The 20713-nt window shown below is 36.1% G+C and overlaps 1 protein-coding gene across 1 annotated transcript; it reads left to right on the forward strand.

Moving 5' to 3' along the window:
• The first annotated feature begins 221 nt into the window (after positions 1-221).
• LOC121387190 (folylpolyglutamate synthase, mitochondrial-like) lies at positions 222-19407 on the forward strand. The gene is made up of 10 exons (XM_041518216.1): positions 222-410; positions 6870-6983; positions 9234-9352; positions 11051-11165; positions 12478-12723; positions 12973-13050; positions 14195-14339; positions 16475-16567; positions 17618-17715; positions 19351-19407. The coding sequence occupies exons 1-10, from the start codon at positions 222-224 to the stop codon at positions 19405-19407; spliced, it is 1254 nt and encodes a 417-aa protein (XP_041374150.1).
• Positions 19408-20713: the final 1306 nt, after the last annotated feature.

Genomic DNA, 20713 nt, shown 5'->3' on the forward strand with positions numbered 1-20713 from the left:
AAAATACGAAAATGCATTTTTTGGTATTAGAAACACCAGGATGACCAGAAACACTTCTATTCTACGGAAATGGATAATCTAAAGAATAAAATATAAGTAATGTTTTATTTCAGTGATCATAAACGGCTTTAATACTAAAAATAATAAAAATCTGTACTGTTTAAAAATTAGGGTCTGCCCCTTTAAATACGAAAGAAATGCAGGACACGATGATCGTGAACATGGCGATGACACGAGACGTATTCAAAGTATTGCTTGTTAAGCTTCGGGTTGATCAAATGCAGGACACGATGATCGTGAACATGGCGATGACACAAGACGTATTCAAAGTATTGCTTGTTAAGCTTCGGGTTGATCAAATGCAGGACACGATGATCGTGAACATGGCGATGACACAAGACGTATTCAAAGTATTGCTTGTTAAGCTTCGGTTTGATCAAATGCAGGGCGTAGGCTGGAGGAGGGGGGGGGGGGGGGAGGGGTGTCAGAGCTAAAACATACAGGTTTATACATATGTAGTTTCTGGTGGTGCAAAAACAAAATAGAAAAAGGGTCCACTTGGTTCATATTCGAACCCCTAACCCTTCCAGGTCCAGATCACGCTACGCCCCTGAAATGTTCTGTTATTTTATGAATTATGCCGTTTCCAATTTGAAGGATACCAAAACTTTAGAAACATTGTAAACCGGCCTCGGTGGTGTCGTGGTTAGGCCATCGATCTACAGGCTGGTAGGTACTGGGTTAGGATCTCAGTCGAGGCATGGGATTTTTAATCCACATAATGACTCCAAACCCTGAGTGAGTGCTCCAACGAGTGTCTGCGTCGTACAAAATACTAATTTCTTCAACAATCGCTAGTGCGAGACGTAGCTCAGTGGTACAGCGCTCGCTCAGTGTGAATCTTTTTATTATTTTTAGTTGTACATTTTATGTATATGTGCAATATTGAGATTCACGAAAAAAAAAGCGCTCGCTCAGTGCGCAATCGGTCTGGGATCGATCCCCGTCGGCGGGCCGATTGGGCTCTATAACCATATGTTTGACGCCATACAACCGTAAATAAAATGTGTTGAGTGCGTCGTTAACTAAAACAGTTTTTTTCAAAGTCTGCGACATTCTGTAGCATGTAACGACAACACGTGGAGCTTAATTAATGGCGTCTATTCTTATGGAAATATACCTGATTGAATACACTTTGTAAGGTCTGCGTTTTAATTAAGACGCGTATACACTTAATTAACTAATTAATGGTGTCTATTCTTATGGAAATATACCTGACTGAATACACTTTGTAGGGTCTGCGTTTTAATTAAGACGCGTATACACTTAATTAACTAATTAATGGTATCTATTCTTTTGGAAAGATACGTGATTGAATACACTTTGCAGGGGACTGTTTTTCTGGTCGGTCTGAGATCGATCCCCGTCAGTGGGCCTATTGAGCTATTTATCGTTCCAGCCAGTGTACCACGACTGGTATATATTATATACTACCCTGTCTGTGGGATGGTGCATATAAAAGATCCCTTGCTGCTAATCGAAAAGAGTAGCCCATGAAGTTGCGACAGCGGGTTTCCTCTCTCAATATATGTGTGGTCCATAACCATATATCTGACGCCATATAACCGTAAATAAAATGTGTTGAGTGCGTACTTAAATAAAACATTTCCTTCTTCCTTCCACCCCTGCGCGTGCTGTAACCTCACTGTGGTGCAGGGGTGTAACATTCTCTTTGAGAATGGCCAATACAGCACAAATTGAAGTTTAGAATAAAATTCAGTGTCCGTAAAATTCTGTGATATTTGTATTTGTATTTTTGCACGGTTCTTTACACTGTTTTTGTTTAAACTTTGAATTTTTATATTGATGTTGATCATCACTTTATTTATTTGCATTACCATAGTTTGACACCCAATAGCCGATGTATTTTTCGTGCTGGGGTGTCGTTAAACATTCATTCATTCATTCATTCATTCATTCATTCATTCTTCCTTCCATCAAATTGTCTATTTTAGATAAACCATGGAAATATAAATCCGCGAAAATAAAGGATTTCACGGTATGGTCTCCTTCCGCTAGACACAAACATTTTTAAAAGGCGCAGACCCTAGTACCAGCCCGTGAGCAATTAGGTCGAGTCACCTCTACCCCTCCCCCCACCCTCCCCCCCCCACCCCATTATTGATATGTTGTAGGGGAAGTGACCGAGTTGAAAGCTTGATAGGACTGTATGTAATACTTTAGCAATTGTCGACGACCAAATGGTAGCCAGCTACTGTGTCTAAAATACGTATTTCCCCAGTGTTCCACAACTGGTGTAACAAAGGCCGTGGTATGTACTATCATGTCTGTGAGATGGTGCATATAAAATATCCCTTGCTGCTAATCGAAAAGAGTAGCCCATGAAGTGGCGACGCCGGGTTTCCTAACTCTATATCCGTGTGGTCCTTAACCATATGTCCTTCGCCATATAACCTTAAACAAAATGTGTTGAGTGCGTCGTTAAATAAAACATTTTCTTCCTTCCTAAATCCGATGCCACAGAGCTTTAGGTTGATTATTCTCAAGTCCACTCATGACCTTACACTTACATATTGTTAACCAGTACCAAGGTGTCACGTGGACACACACTTTACTCTACGTCACTACAAGAAAGTTCAGAGCAGGTTCGGTTCGCATAGGGGAGTCGGGTTTCTTCGTGTAGCGTTAGTGTTGGTCATCGACGATTGCCGAAGTATTACACACAGTCCTCTCTAGCCCTCCCCTACAACATATCAACAAGAGGAGGGCTAGAGGTTACTCGAGCTACTGGACACTAAGTTAGTAAACCTATAAATCTGCAACACAATTGGATAAGGTTATAAGCTAAAGTCGGTGATGCTTAAACAGGGAAATACCATTTAAAAATAACCAGAGCTTGTGTTAATAACCATTATTTCTCAGACGACCGTGCGCTTTTATAATTATTAAAAAAAAAAAGCATTTTGGGGTTTTACAAAAACCTGGATGACCAGAACCACTTTAGGTGTACGAAAATGAATATTCTAAATAATAAAATGTAACTACTTTTAATTTAAATGATAAAAAAACTACTTTAACAGTGAAAAATGCGTCGTAGTGTTTAAAAACTTGGGTCTGTCACTATTTTTCTGGGTGGGGGACAACTGCCCTTTAGCCCTGGTTATTACTAGCCTGTGGTATATAGAGAATAATACATGAGTTAGCGTTATATACCATTTATCTCACAATGAGTTGTTTTAAAATGTATCTAACAAGCGAGCCACGATGCCACCGAGGCCGGTCGCGAGCCATCTGTTGTGTGGGAGACACAATGCGCACTCTCGAATTCCATTGGTTTGTATCTTTCTTCCAGAGCGACCATGGACAACGCATCAACGACCAGTTGCAGTTCCAAGCTCTATATAAACAGTTGGTTCACATTCCACACCTTCATAACTCAGCGATCCGTTCGGATATCCGGATATTTTAATTAGTCTTACTAATTCAAGGCTCATGGAATCGGTACTTGAAGCAGAAAAACCTGCTTCTGGATAGATCCTCATACCAGGTGAGTTGTTTGGACCAAACACTAAAACCACTCTTTGTTTTGTTTAACGACACCACTAAAGCACATTGATTAATCAATCATCGGCTATTGGATGTCAAATGTTTGATAATGAGACACATAGTCATCTGAGGAAACCAGTTACATTTGTTTTTCTAATGCAGCAGGGGATCTTTTATATATACTGTCCCACATACAGGAAAGCACATACTACAGCCTTTCACCAGTTGTGCGTCTGTTGGCCCGTTGGGCCATTTCTCGTTCTAGCCAGTGCACTACGACTGGTATATCAAAGGTCGTGGTATGTGCTATCCTGTCTATAGGATGGTGTATATAAAAGATCTCTTGCTACTAATGGGCAAATTTAGCGGGTTTCCTCCCTAAGACTACACGTCAAAATTACCAAATGTTTGACATCCAATAGCCGATGATTAATAAATCAATGTGTTCTAGTGGTGTCGTTAAACAAAACAAACTTCTTTTATAAAATTAAAATTGCTCATAAATATAGATTATTTTTGTTATTTTGATTTCTTTTCAGAGCACGAACAAGGGAAATTACTGACCAAATAATAATAATAATAATAATAATTTCTAAGTAAATATTTGGAGAGATCACAATCCAAAGTTTTTAAGTTATTTGTGCAAATATTGAGCTTGGTTTCAATTAATGTACAGGGTGTATACTACCAAATCAAATCCCATAGACGACAATAGTAACATATGTGGCTAAAACTCCTACCTGCAATGTATCAACCGACATAAACGCCACGGATATAAATACTACCACCCCTTACACTTAAAGTGAATCAGAAAAAAATGGGGGTCAAGCTGCTCGTTTCTGAGATAACGGGTAGCGTCTATGACTACCCTAGTTTCGCACAAAATTCGAGTACTTTTTTTTACAGGTACCCCATACACGTTTCAAGCACAAGGCTACTTGACACATTGGTACTAGATGAAATAAAATTGCACATTTTTTTTACCCAGATGAAACTATTATTTTTTACAACCAACACACTCACATTTATAACCAATCACAGGACTTGTGGTGTTCACTTCTCTATCAAAAGTTCGGTGCACCTCGAACTTTGACCCAGCCAGAAGTTATTTGGTTTAGTACTACCTATACTGATAACATACATTTTTCAAAAAGTGTCCAGCTATGTGTCTTTATGACAACCAGGATCTGGTGTATTCTGACATAAACAGTGCAACCTAATACAATGTACACCTCATAAGGCTTATATATTGCACACAGTTTTGTACAAATGCAATATGTCATATTAAACAACAAAATGTTTTAAAATAAAACTCCTGAAGATATTTACTTTCAGTTGGGTGTGTGTACTCAGGTATATATGTAGATACAACAAAGATAGTCAGAGTACCTCTACCCCTTTAAAGCATTCCATTAAAACACATGCACTTGATTGGCCCCTACATTTTGAAGACCTTAACAGGCACATCAAAGAAATATCAGTATTAAAAAACTACACTGTCTGAAGAAGGAAACACAAACATGACTGTACCTGTATGAAGTAATAACTTAATGTCCTGTACATTAGTGTTGGGCGGAAATCCTGTATGCTGGGTGTGGGTGTCTTCAAGTTACCAGGTGTGGGAATTTCAAATCCATCGGCCATGCTGATTTTCATAATGAACCATCAAAACTATTGGCAGCCACCAATATTCCTGACTATATTTTATTTATAGCCTACTGTAGTTGGAGGTTTTAATAGTTGTTATATCTGGAATAATCTTGCAGCTTTAACACATTTATTTTTGATTAATTACTGAAAAAAACTATTTTTAAATGACAAAATTACCCGAACATCTATTTTCTTGCATTATTCTCTTATCCGGATGAATACAATATGTACATTAGATGTATTCCTACAATCTGTAATCCAGCATTTTATTTAGCTAGTAACATTAGGTAATACAGCTTTAACAATAAAATAAATTATCAACTTAATCCAAGGCAGATAATCAAATCTGAAAAAAATTGGTTCTGAATCTAGTATAAACTCAAAATGCTTTTCATGAGAGCTAACTAAGTGATTATTAAGAAGAAAAAAATGATCTGGAGATCTAAGTATATGTTTAACAACCTTATTGTTATGTACAAATAAGAACAGAAGGCACAATAGTGACAACAAATTTAATTATGTTTTTGGTCAAGCTTTTCTTCAAATTTACTTTAAATTTTGCATAAAACTACAAATTTGTCTAAAATATAACTTAGCACCCTATAAATATGTCAAAATGACAATAACAATCAACTTCTTTACAAATTTGAGTTTTCAGAATTGCATACATAAAACATTAACAATGTTAATGGAAACTAAAGACATTAACCCACTATTGGCACATGCTATTTTTAATATAAAAATAAATTGCTATTAAAATCTTAGTTCAGGTTGCCTATATATAATACTATATTTAAGAGCAGTTGTATATGGCAAGTCAAATACCATGTAAAAAGAAATTATTGAAATCTTTACAGTACGAATTATAGGCCAAAACCAACTTTTCTTCAGTGATAACTTTGATTCAAACTCCATTCTGAGCCATGTACAGAGATTATTGTCAAGGTCAAGGTCATTGTGAACTTGCATGATCGAGTGATGGCTAATTAATCAACCAGTATAGTTTAATTAAATAAAATGACAAAATCATAATATTTTTTATTATGCACTGAATATGTGCTATAGGGTGTATACTACCAAATCAAACCCCATAGACGACAATAGTAACATATGTGGCTAAAACTCCTACCTGCAACGTATCAACCGACATAAACGCCACGGATATAAATACTACCACCCCTTACACTTAAAGTGAATCAGAAAAAAAAGGGGGTCAAGCTGCTCGTTTCTGAGATAACGGGTAGCGTCTATGACTACCCTAGTTTCGCACAAAATTCGAGTACTTTTTGTACAGGTACCCATACATGTTTCAAGCACAAGGCTACTTGACACATTGGTACTAGATGAAATAAAATTGCACATTTTTTTTTACCCAGATGAAACTATTATTTTTTACAACCAACACACTCACATTTATAACCAATCACAGGACTTGTGGTGTTCACTTCTCTATCAAAAGTTCGGTGCACCTCGAACTTTGACCCAGCCGGAAGTTATTTGGTTTAGTACTACCTATAGTTATATATCTCAAATATTTTTAAAATGCGAATATTGCTTTATCTTTGATACTGCACGTACGCCATTAACTGAATTTTAACTTCTTCTTCTTTTTTTGATATATGTTTTGATGTATTTTTCCACTTTTCTTTCAGGATGCCTTCTCTGTTGTGAGGAGTCTGAAATCAGATATTGTGACAACTAATGTAGCATTTAGACAACACAATATTGCATTCATGCTGAAGACGCTCAGATGTTGTGATATAACGGTAAATTACGAGGGCAGTAGCCTACCAGGGGAATATTTTAGGTGGTGGGGGGGGGGGGGGGGGGGAGGGGGAGGGACCAAGAATGGCACATGGGCGAAGTTATGAAAAGGTCATTGAATAAACGTTTAACATTCGTTAAAAGAAAATTGTAAATAAATTGTCAAAAAGGAGCACTTAAAGTGTGTTTTTTGGTAGGTTTGTTTGTTTGTTTATTTTATTTTATTTTTTTTATTTTTATTTTTTTTGGAAAGGGGGGAGGTCCCCAGTTCCACACTCTTGGATCCGCCCTTGAATTAATTCAAATACAGTTAAATGTATTAGCTTTAGCGAGTAAGCAGTGTAAAATATTTCCAGCTATAAGAGTTGTTGCTTAAGTTATCAAGCTTGGTAAATTCTCTAGCTTTCTGGTCATTATTTGCTGGACCATCAAGTTTTAGTACTTCCAAATAAAATACTCTTACAAGCGTTTTCTTTATTGATTGATTGATTGATTGACTGCAGTCACTATTACGGTACAATTTAATGTTTGTAATTAGGAGAGGGCCTCGTAATTGGGATAACTTTTGTCTAATCCTTTTGTATGTGCGCTCACACACACACACGCACACACACACACACACACACACACACACACACACACACACACACTCACACCACACACACAAACACACACACATATATATATATATATATATATATATATATATATATATATATATATATATATATATATATATATATATACATATATATATATGTATATATATGTATATATATATGTACATATGTACATATATACATACATACATACATATATATATATATATATATATATATATATATATATATATATATATATATATATATATATAACAAAATTACATTTGAAAAAATATAATAATAAAACTACTACCAACAGTTCAGTTTATTTAATAATTACATGTTTCGGCATATTGCCTTTTTCAAATTAACAATAAGATGACGTAACGTCATCCTGACGTCATTCTCATCCTGACGTCATTGAGACAAACAGATTATTTTTTATACACTCATTTCCATTATTGTAATATTGTTTTATCAATTTGTACAGGATCTGCGTAGATACAACAGTAGTCTAAAAACAGCAGGTTAATGCATTGAAAAGTAGCCGTCAAAACAGACATTAGAACACTAACTGAACGTATTGAAATTTTAAAGAACAATGTCACATTTTAAATAGAAAAAGGTAATAATAAGTGTATAAATGCATTTTATAGCAATTTGTTAAATTACTATAAAGACAAGATTATTTAATTAATTATGGAACATGGAAACACAAAGTAATGTCACTGTACTACATTGGATATTTATAACGTTACTGAATGCCTAAGATGTGTTTACATGAAATATAACGTTATCATTAAGGCCATGTGGCGTTTTGGTTCTCAGTTCGTGTATCCAAAAAGTTTCTCTAACTAGTCGATGATGTTCATCACTGCTAAATACTTGTTCAATAGGCATAAAAGAAAAGTTAGATATGGAATGATAATTCGTATTAAAGTGGGTATTAACCAACGTAGATTTGCTAGGATATAAATTGATGTCGCTACGATGTCCATTCATACGTAAAGACATCTTACCCCCTGTTTGTATGTGTATGTGTATGTGTATTTATATGTATATGTATATGTATATATATATATATATATATATATATATATATATATATATATATAGAGAGAGAGAGAGAGAGAGAGAGAGAGAGAGAGAGAGAGAGAGAGAGAGAGAGGTTATTACCAGAGTGTTTTTACGAATTATTTCGATGCATGTATATATATATACACACACACACACACACACACACACACACACACACCACACACACACACGAAAATATGCAATAAAGACTGACACCACACCAAAAATATCGACAGACACTTCGTACTGGCATTACAATACTGAATACCATTCAAAATGCACCTACCAAAATGTCAGTTGTTATTGCCATTGGGTGTGTGATGTTGATATAAAACACAATTATACACTTTTGGGCTTATTTACTGCCTACCAGAACACATCTGCTTATACAAATGGGTTACATAAATTGTCGTTTCTCTATTCATATTCTTTTAACAGCTACAAATCTGACTGGTGTGTTTCCGATGGAGTTCAATATATTTCTGATGTCATACAATTAAAGCAAGATGATATTTCGCTATTGAAAACGTTATTCTATATTAGAATGTTTGTTGTGCATGTTTGTGTTTTTAGCTGGAAGATATTGATAGGCTGCCAATTATTCACATCACTGGAACAAAGGGGAAGGGACCGACATCGGCATTTTGTGAAAGTATTCTCAGACACAGCGGATACAAGACTGGATTTTTCAGGTATCTGTATGTAGCTCAGTGGTAGAACAATCCTAAATATGATAAATAAAGTGTTAGTAGAGCAATTTAGTAATAATTGTTTTTTTTTTTTAAACAACCTAGTGTGTTTACAACGGACCCACACAAGGGTAATAATCTCTTTATCATATAATCTCAAGGTTAATACAACGTGCTTTTGTAAACTGTACACTTTAAACTGTAAACTGTGCAACTTTATTTCTAGTCCGAAGTGACATAGAAAGTATTGAATTAATGTGCGACGTGCACTACTTTAATTCTAGTCAGCCATTACTCTATATTCAAATGACGTAATAATATGTGATGTGGTGTCATTTTGAATGAAAACGACGTCAAACTCTAATCACTTCATTCTGGATGTCCTTACATAAAAAATAAACTAGTGCTTAACGGGTTTTTTTGGGTTTTCTTTTTTAATTTTCTGAACGCTGGACAGTTTTCAGTGTAACGTTCCTATTGAAATGTTTTTGTTTGATGATTATGAATGCACACCTCATTTATGGAGTATCACCGTAAAACGTTTGCTTAAATTCCAATAAACGTAGCGCCGTGACCTCGATTAATTTACATCTAATTTGCAAAGTATATATATATATATATATATATATATATATATATATATATATATATATATATATATAGATGTACATGTACATGTACATACACATACACATACACACACACACACACACACATATATATATATATATATATATATATATATATATACACATACATATACATATACATGTACATCTATATGTATATACATATATATATATATATATATATATATATATATATATATATATATATATATATATATATATATATATATATAGATAGATAGATAGATAGATAGATAGATAGATATGTATATACATATATATGTATATGTATATGTATATGTATATATATATATATATATATATATATATATATATATATATATATATATATATATATATGTATGTATGTATGTATGTATGTATGTATGTATACATGTATGTATGTATGTATGTATGTATGTATGTATATATATATATGTATATGTATATGTATATGTATATGTATATATATATATATATATATATATATATATATATATATATATATATATATATATATATATATATATATATACATATAGATAGATAGATAGATTATCATGCATTGGTTTAACGTACACAACTAACTAATCACCTTGTCGGTACTAAATATGACGTCATCACGATTTACCTAAGCACACACAATGACGTCACGTAGTTTAAAGCGTTTGCGTTTTGGTTTTTCTGGTTTCAGTGTTAAACTTGTAATAAAATGGTAGTTTAAAGCAATTCGTTATAGATTTTTTTTTTTTTTTTTTTTGCAAAATATATAGAACTTTGGGTTTTAAAAATTATCTATGAACCGTGAATAGAATACAGAGTTAAAGCAATACCCAGAACAGGAAAGTAGTTTACGTCGTTTCTATATACATAGACGTGTAGCCGATGTAGGCTATATCGAAAATAAAGGCTTTAAACAGACAGCTGGGGTAATAAATAGAATAACAAACTAGATCCCAGTTATTATCAGATTCACGTCCCTCGTGACAAGTGAAAATAATTTCACTCAAGATATAAATTTGGTAATAACTGGTAACTCGCTTATTATCCTCTATATATTTACTGTTTCTAGCTCTCCTTCCCTGGTCAAATTGAACGAGAGGTTTCGAATCAACGGTCAGCCTCTATCTGACGAAGACTTCTGCTCTTACTTTTTCGACGTCTACAACAAAATAGAACCCATATTGGTATCATAGATATTATTTTTATAACCAGCTTGCCAGTATTAGTATTATAGATATTATTTTTATTACCCACATGTGATAAAGTAAACGGTTGTTTAATTATCGCATTGTTTCGAGTTATTATTATTATTATTATTATTATTATTATTATTATTATTTATAATTAATTAATTAATTAATTAATTAATTAATTAATTAATTTATGTTTTATTTATTTATTATTAATTAATTAATTAATTTATTTATTTATTTATTTATTTATGTTTTAATGTGCCATGGCAATATTGTTATTTATTCTATAACTTACCCGTAATACACGTCATAAAACCATTTGATGTTTATCATTATTAACCCGGTTAAAAAAATTCGGAGGTGGGGTGGGGTGGGGGAGGCTGTCAATTGGTCATTTGTTTACAAGTCGATGCATATTTGTATATCTGAGAATAACATTTTGATGAGATTTAGTTAAAGTGTGCGTCGTTAAACTACTTTTGGGCTAATCGAGATATAGTCAATTTACCGATGTAGGCGATTTTACATATTAAACATGGATTAAAATTTATAGATTAAACAGAATTCGCCATTTGCCGTTTTTGACTCTGCAAAGCCGATTAACATTGGTTGATATTTTCCATATTATTGAAAACAAACAAACACTCGTGACGAATCCTCTATTTCTTTCAAGCTCGTTGTAGGGAGATTTGGTATCACACAGTGATATCACACGTGCGGAAGGCCAATTTAAAGGAATCTGATTGCCAGTTCCTCTGTAATAACCCTGGTGAAGGCTACGATTTCATCGACTTGTGTTACCAAAAATGTTTGTTTTTAACAGGCGCCAGACTTGTTACATCATGACGCCAAATGTTTATGTTTCATGAAAACGTTTGGCAATAACCGTAGATAGCGATAACACATTGATTTATTAAAAGTGTAGTTATGTTAGTATGTTGTACATTAGTAAATGATGTCACGAAGTGGTAAAGCGGTCGCTTGGTGTGTAATCGGTTTGGGATCGATTCCCGTCGGTGAGTCTATAGGGTTATTTCTGACTTATTGTCATAGAGGTCCATTGGGCAACTTCACGTTCCAGTGCACCACGACTGGTATAACACAGGCCGTGGTATGTGCTATCCTGTCTGCGGGATGGTTCATGTAAAAGATCCCTTGCTACTAATGGGGAAAATGTAGAAGTTTCCTCTCTATGAATATGTCAAATTACCAAATGTTTGACATCCAATAACCGATGATAAATAATCAATGTGTTCTAGTGGTGTCTATAAACAATACAAACTTTTTTCTTTTATATTTGTAGAAAGACATGCAAGACAGAGAACTTCCAGTGTTCTTTTGTTTTTTCACAACCATGGCTTTCACCGTGTTCATTAAAGAAAAGGTCGATGTAGTTGTGATGGAAGTTGGTATTGGTGGACAGTTTGACTGCACGAACGTCATTCGATCCCCCGTTGTGTGTGGAGTTACTTCCCTTGGATTGGATCACGTTGATACGCTAGGCGACACGATAGAAAAAATAACGTGGCATAAAGCTGGGATTTTTAAGGTGAATCCAAGAGCTGTTCCTAATACAATTGCAGTTGTAAGCTCATAATAATAATAATAATAAGAGAGAGAGAGAGAGAGAGAGAGAGAGAGAGAGAGAGAGAGAGAGAGAGAGAGAGAGAGAGAGAGAGAGAGAGAGGGGGGGGGGGAGGGGACAGACAAAGACAGAGAAAGGTGTAATAAAACGAAAAAATGGTCTTCCATAATTCAGACATATCTGTATTATCTGATGTGTGTGGATGTTTTTCAGAAGGGAGCACCCGCTCTGACTGTCAGTCAGCCATCAGAAGCCGACGCCGTTCTCTTTGAGCGATCACAGGAGATTGGGGTCAGTCTTCATTAAAGCAGCAATATGGACTATTGAATATTTTAAACAAAGTATTATTACACAGAGGCCGTTCTCTTTGAGCGATCACAGGAGACTGGAGGTCAGTCTTCATTAAAGCAGCAATATCGACTATTGAATATTTTAAAACAAAATATTATTACAGTGAGGCCGTTCTCTTTGAGCGATCACAGGAGATTGGGGTCAGTTTCCATTAAGGCAGCAATATCGAGTAGTAGTCGAATATTTTAAAACAAAATATTATTACACTGAGGCCGTTTTCTTTGAGCGATCACAGGATATTCATTAAAGCAGCAATATCGAGGGTTTTTTTCTTCAAAATTTAAACATTTAATAAAGATCAATAATCCCCCGACTTGAAATTTGAATTAAATGTAAGAGCCATTTCCAGTCATAAATTTGAATCCGTGACGCGACATTCTTCTATTATGTTGGCTGCGGTCTTCAATCTTTGCCACATACAATTAACATTCGTGTGTAGCCTTCTTTTAATAATTATTTGTATTTATGTCCCAACTTCCCCGTCCAAAACCTTCTTCAACTGCCATGTTGTCATTCTGAATCGTGTTTCAACACTACAGCTGACATATTTATAGTTGTCTGTTTATTTCTACTTCACCTCTGTACCATGATATATGTTTTGTTGTTTACGTCTACTCTAGGCACCTCTCTACCGTGTTATAGTGCTTGTTTACGTCTACTCTAGGCACCTCTGTACGGTGTTATAGTGTTTGTTGTTTACGTCTACTCTAGGCACCCCTGTACCGTGTTATAATGTTTGTTGTTTACGTCTACTCTCGGCACCTCTGTACCATGTTATATTTTGTGTTGTTTACGTCTACTCTAGGCACCTCTGTATCATGTTATAGTGTTTGTTGTTGACGTCTACTCTAGTAACCTCTGTACCGTGTTATAGTGTTTGTTGTTTACGTCTACTCTAGGCACCCCTGTACCGTGATATAGTTTTTGTTGTTTACGTCTACTCTAGGCACCTCTGTATCATGTTGTAGTGTTTGTTGTTTACGTCTACTCTAGGCACCTCTGTACCGTGTTATAATGTTTGTTTACCTCTACTCTAGGCACCTCTGTACGGTGTTATAGTATTTATTGTTTACGTCTACTCCAGGCACCTCTGTACCGAATTCCAACCCTACACGAGTTCTGTGCCGCGGGTCAACAGATACGTTTGGGTATCGAGGGAAACATTCAGTTCGTGAACGCGGGACTCGCTCTACAGCTGTGTCGGGTATTTGTAAACAGAACCAACAAAGGTCAGTAGAAATGAACTTCTAGACACCACTAGAGTACATTAGTTTATGAATCATCGGCAAGCTGTCAAACATTTGATAATTCCGAGTTTACGACACAATTTTAGAGGAAACTCGTTACAGTTTCCGCCATTGGCGCAGTGTTTTTAATATGCATTTCAAACAGACATTATTCCAACCAGTGCACCACAGCTGGTTAAAAAGCCGTGGTATGTGCTTTCCTGTCTGTGGGGAAATGCGTGTAAAAGATACCTTACAGCTTTAGGAAAAATGTGACGGGTTTCCTCTGATGACTACGTATCAGAATTACCAAGTGTTTGACATTCAATAGCTGATGATAAATTAGTCAATGTTCTCTAGTGGTGTCGTTAAACAAAACTAAAATTCCCACAGACAGGACCGAACATACCACGACTTTTAATATTCTAGTCCAGACTGTGTGGGGTGGGAAAACCTCAATCAGAGATTGGGTCAACCGCGAGGTTTCTATCCTTCGACCAAAGCACCTCAGACGAGCATTCTTACAACTGAGCTAATTCACCCGATCCTCTCCACCCCCACCCCCACTCCCCCACTCCCCCACTCCCCCACACGCTTACATGTATCTATGAAAATTAGTTATTCCCTCTTCACTAAACGGTCAATTTTACTTCTTTATGTGCTTCCAACCAGTGCACCACGACTGGTATATCAAAGGCCGTGCTATGGCGCTATGTGCTATCCTGTCTGTGGGATGGTGCATATAAAATAGCCCTTGCTGCTAATGGAAAAATGTTGCCGGTTTCTTCTCTAAGACTATATATCAAAATTACTACTACTACTATATTTGTTGTGTGCTTATATCGAAATGAGGTTCAAATGCGCTATCCTGGGCACACACTTCAGTTGTCTGGGCTGTCTGTCCAGGACGATGGGTTGATGGTTACTTGTTAGTGGTTTGTGAGAGACAAATCGATGTAGTGGTCTTACTCCTACCCACTGAGCAGTCAAATCTCTGGGTGGGAGCTGGTACCTGGATGCGAGCCCAGTACCTACCAGCCTTTAGTCCATTAAAAAAATCACAACACCAAAGGCCAGTCAAAGTAAACATATTACTACTACTACTACAATTACTACTACTACTACTATTACTAGTACTACTACTAGTACTACTACTACTACTACTACTACTACTACTACTACTACTACTACTACTACTACTACTACCACCACCACCATCACTGCTGCTGCCGCTGCTACTGCTACTGCTACTGCTACTGCTACTGTTGCTGCTACTACTATCACTACTACTACTACTACTACTATTACTATTACTACTACTACTACTACTACTAGTATTACTACTACTAGTACTACTACTACTACTACTACTACTAATACCACTACTACTACTACTACTACTACTACTACCACTACTACTACTACTACCACTACTACTACCACTACTACTACTACTACTACTACTAATATTACTATTACTACTACTACTACTAGTATTACTATTACTACTACTACTACTACTACTACTACTACTACTACTATTATTACCACTACTACTACTGCTACTGCGGCTGCTACTACTACCACTACTACTACTATTACTACTACTACTACTACTACTACTACTACTACTACTACTACTACCTATTACCACCACTACTACTATTACTACTACTACTACTACTATTACTACTACTACTACTACTACTACTACTACTAGTTGTACTGCTGCTACTACCACTACTACTATTACTACTACTACTATTACCACTACTACTACTAGTTGTACTGCTACTACTACTACTACTACTACTACTACTACTACTACCACTACTACTACTATTACTACCACTACTACTATTACTACTACTACTATTACCACTACTACTACTAGTTGTACTGCTGCTACTACTACTACTACTACTACTACTACTACTACTTCTACTACTACTACTACTACTGCTGCTGCTGCTGCTGCTTCTACTACTACTACTGTTGCTGCTGCTGCTACTAATACTAATACTATTAATACTACTGCTACTACTACTACTACTACTACTACTGATGATCATGATTATAATACATGTAACAATAAAATACAGTGCTAAACAACAAAATCTGTTCCTCTTTTTCCCCAGAAAATCAGTATGTCTATGATGTGTTGTCTGTACCCAGTGTGAAGGACATTCCTATGTTACCTGTCTATCAACTCAGCACTGACGAAACTGAAGGTAAGTTTTAGTTTAGTCCTGGTATAATAATCGTCAAACATCCAGTCTGTATTGTGCATAAATAGATTTCCAAACTTAATTACCAGTAACAGTGGCAGTCCTCTCTGTGACAGTCAAATGGTGTATTGTCCTGTAAAGGATCTCCGCGGGAGTGGCTGTCCTCCTACAGACGAGACGCTAGATAGAGATTCATGGAATCATCATCTGTTTTGCCAAAAGCCCATTCGATTCGGCAATGTACAGAGATACGGTCTTGATGGCGGATAACGGTTTTGTTGCTCAAAGCTGTGATAAAAGGCATAAAAATACAGTTCACGACACTTTATGAATATTCACATTGATTGATCAACATATCTGATGTTGCAAATAAGTTATCCACCTTGCTGGATCCGTTCAACCAGTGCACCAAATGTTTGACATCCAATAGCCGATTATTAATTAATCAATCTGCCCTAGTGGTGTCGTTAAACAGAACAAACTTTTTAACATATCTGAGATTGCAAATAAGTAATCCAATCTCTATTCATAAGTTAAACAAAACTATTCTTTCTTTATCTTAAAAATAAAATAAAACTGTAGCACAAATATAAAAATAAAATTTTAAAACTATTTTTTAAAGTTGGTGGAGCTGCAATATAAAAATGCATCCTGGGAAAGATAGACAATAAGTTACAGTGTTCCGGGGCGGTACGTTGCCCAGTGGTAAAGCGCTCGCTTGATGCGCGGTCAGTCTGGGATCGATCCCCGTCAGTGGGCCCATTAGGCTATTTCTCGTTCCAACCAGTGCACACGACTGGTATATCAAAGGCCGTGGTATGTGCTACCCTGTATGTGGGATGGTGCGGGTTTCATCTTTAAGACCACAGGTCAAATTCACCAAATGTTTGACGTCATCCAATAGCCGATCATTGATTAGTCAATGTGCACTAGTGGTGTCGTTAAACAAAACAAACTTTTTTCAGTGTTCCACGCCGCCTTGCTTCAAGTGAGCCAATAGCAAAGGAATCTTTGTATCCGTTTTAGTAAAACTAATATCTTCGTCTGTTACAGGACTGGCCAGGTGTTCGTGGCCCGGCAGGGCTCAGACGATCTGTCGCCCTCGACTCACCTACTACCTGGACGGAGCTCACACCAAGGAGAGCATGCAGGTATGTCCGTCTGTCTGTCCGTCCATCTGTCTGTCAGTTTCGGTGTCTATGTATGTCTGCTTGTGTCTTGTCTATCATTTTCTCTATCTCTCTGTTGTCTCTCTGTCTCTCACTTTCTCTGTCTCTGTGCGCGCTTGATGTGCTTGCGTCCCAGGATCGAACCACCATTCAACTGATTGTGTTTTTCTGTTTATGGGAAAGTGCATATAAAAGATCTCTTGCTGGTCAGAATTACCAAATGGTTGACATTCAATAGCCGATGATTAATTAATCGATGTGCTCTAGTGGTGTCGTTAAACAAAAGAAACTTTGGACCTCATTTTGGCTATCTCTCCGTTTTTCTCTGTCTCTCTCTCTCTCTCTCTCTCTCTCTCTCTCTCTCTCTCTCTCTCTCTCTCTCTCTCTCTCTCTCTCTGTTCTTTTTTGTTGGACATCAGCAATGTAATTTGAATTTCTTATTGTAGCCAACTCCATTTTATTTCAAGCAGATTTATAACGAAATGTCACGTATATGGCTCCGGTGTTTTGGCTGGACAGACGAAAGGTCAATGACACTGACTAACATTTGCTTTTATTTGATCTGAACAGATTCCCAGGATGATGTGATCATTGGATCTGATTTCAAATAAATTTCTGTCATAAGACTAATCCTAAAACAGCTTGTACAAAAGGTTTTTCTCACACACCCGTTGGTGAGAACAGCATGTGCTATTTTTTATAACACATAGTTGTTTAAACATGTACGTGTGTTAACAATTTCAAGACATACGACTGGCTGCTCCTAAGTGATGACCAGGTCACCAATGTCATACGTCCAATAAAAAATAACACGATGGAAATCGATTACACTATGACGTATAGTTACCCTGACAATCATGTGTCTGTGACGCGTAAGTCAGCTACAAGTGCAACGGCTGTAAATAACTTTTTGTCGAAAAAGATGTTAAAATTTGCTTAAAACTTGGTTTTTCAGGATATGTAAGACATAGAATAATACATTCGTGTCCGTTAGATAAAATTTATCTCACAACTCGTTGTTTAAACATGTATCAAACTCGCTTTCGTTCGTTAAGTACATTTTAAAACACCTCGTTGTGAAATAAATCGTATCTAACGTCCACTCATGTATTATTCTCTATGTATAACTTCAAATAGACTTCTCACATAAAAAGTATGCTAACTTTTATTGATGCAACATGGCTGCATAATAGACTTCCTTCGGTTAAGACTGTGATCATTTCCCAGAATTAATTTCCCAGAACGATCGTTTCGTTCGCGCGTTGCTTGCGCGAATCAAATTTTGCATAAACTATTTTTTGTTTGCGCGAAATTCATATCATCATTTCCTTGGATATAAGTGGCTACTCAAAAAGGAAATGGGTTACATGAATTTATTTCTGCATAACCGATAAATGGGTCGCGCAGATTTTCAATTCTCAGATGCCTGTTTCCAGATGATGCAATATATCACTCGCTTAGTCCTCTGCGAGCCAACTGCCACCCACGGCAGAAACAAGGTTCCATTGATGCAATATATCACTCGCTTAGTCCTCTGCGAGCCCACTGGCACCCAGGGCAGAAACAAGGTTCCATTGATGCAATATTATTGTATATGTTTCATGATTTCAATTGCAGCAATGTGTTGAGTGGTTCTCGGAGAAATCAGAGAAGGAGGCAGCTACTATTAAGTGAGTCATTAACTAGTAGGATTTTTGTCGGAAGGTTGTGCAATGTTTAAAAAGGGCAAGCTGCAGTCAGCTGCCAAGTGTCAATTTGGGGTCGACGTGTGCAACATTTGCCAATGTGTCAGTTTCGACCGCCACATTAGCGAGTGTCTTGTATTTACTTATCCCATTCATCAAATCTGAATTTTGCTGGCACCAGTGGTTTCCTTGGCTCCTAAAACCATTAGGTTGATGCAAGAATTGTTGTTCTCTGTCAAGTTATAACCAAGCTATGGCCGTTTCCCTGATTTGGCCACCATCTTGGCCGCCATCTTAGATCTTTCAAATTCCTGAAGGGCGCCCGGGTGGCACCAGGTGGAATATCGATGTGGACCCAGATTCTGCAGAGAACACGTATGCATAAAATTCAATTAGACTACAGTATTCAGGGAGAGGGTGCATTGTTTTAAAAGGTCACGTACAGTATTGAAATGCAGACTAACGTTAATCCGGACAGGGTTTATTTTCGTACAAGTGTCCGGTTTAACGAATTTCCGTAGTACTGAATCATACCCGAAGGCTTATTTTACTTCAATGGCAAACCAATATCTATCGATGAAAAATAATTATAAATTATATTTTAAGACAAAAATTTAATTTTTAGTCATTTCTTAACTGGATTTTGAATTTTAAAATTTATTTGTATCAACATTTTTGTTTCAATTGTTTTGGAATTAATTATATTTTACTAGTGACTGTTGGTCTTAATTTTATTAATTACATTTTATAAATGCAATGAAAATGTTAACAAAACGGTATCCCAGATTAGTGAACCATGTCATTCCCACGTTGAAGGAAAACTATCGAACAAAGAACTAACAATTAAACAAGAAAGCAGATAGACAAAAAGTGAATATTGTAGGTGGAAATGTATGTGTGACTTGAGGTGAGCCCCAATAATGATTTTGATATTAGTGAGTTCTCCACAGTTGAACATTATACAGACAGAGGGATCTCTAAGCCCGTCAAGGAGCGGGTGCTCAAACATCATATCTTGATGGATCAGGAGATCTACTTACAAAACAAATGTTTGTTGTTTTATGATTCTGTATAGGCTTATGTTTAAACATTTAAGCTGTTTCAGAGGAAAGTAGAATTCCTTGATATGGTAATTAATACAGACGGGATAGAAATGCGACCGGATATATAGCTCGTTAAAACAAAAACAAACGGAGGGCCATTTTTGACATTTTTAAACAGAAAATAACCAAGTATTTGTATTTGTTTTTAATAAGGGTAACATTTATACCAAATCATCTTATTTTTATGTTCTT

The sequence above is a fragment of the Gigantopelta aegis genome, chromosome 13, assembly GCF_016097555.1.
Source record: "Gigantopelta aegis isolate Gae_Host chromosome 13, Gae_host_genome, whole genome shotgun sequence".
In the NCBI taxonomy this organism is placed as follows: domain Eukaryota; kingdom Metazoa; phylum Mollusca; class Gastropoda; order Neomphalida; family Peltospiridae; genus Gigantopelta; species Gigantopelta aegis.

Coding starts and splice junctions, on each gene's coding strand:
- LOC121387190 (XM_041518216.1), top strand. CDS start 222: ATGGCGATGACACGAGACGTATTCAAAGTATTGCTTGTTAAGCTTCGG. Junction 11,166..12,477: donor ACAAAATAGAACCCATATTG/GTATCATAGATA, acceptor TTATATTTGTAG/AAAGACATGCAAGACAGAGA. Junction 14,340..16,474: donor TGTAAACAGAACCAACAAAG/GTCAGTAGAAAT, acceptor CTTTTTCCCCAG/AAAATCAGTATGTCTATGAT.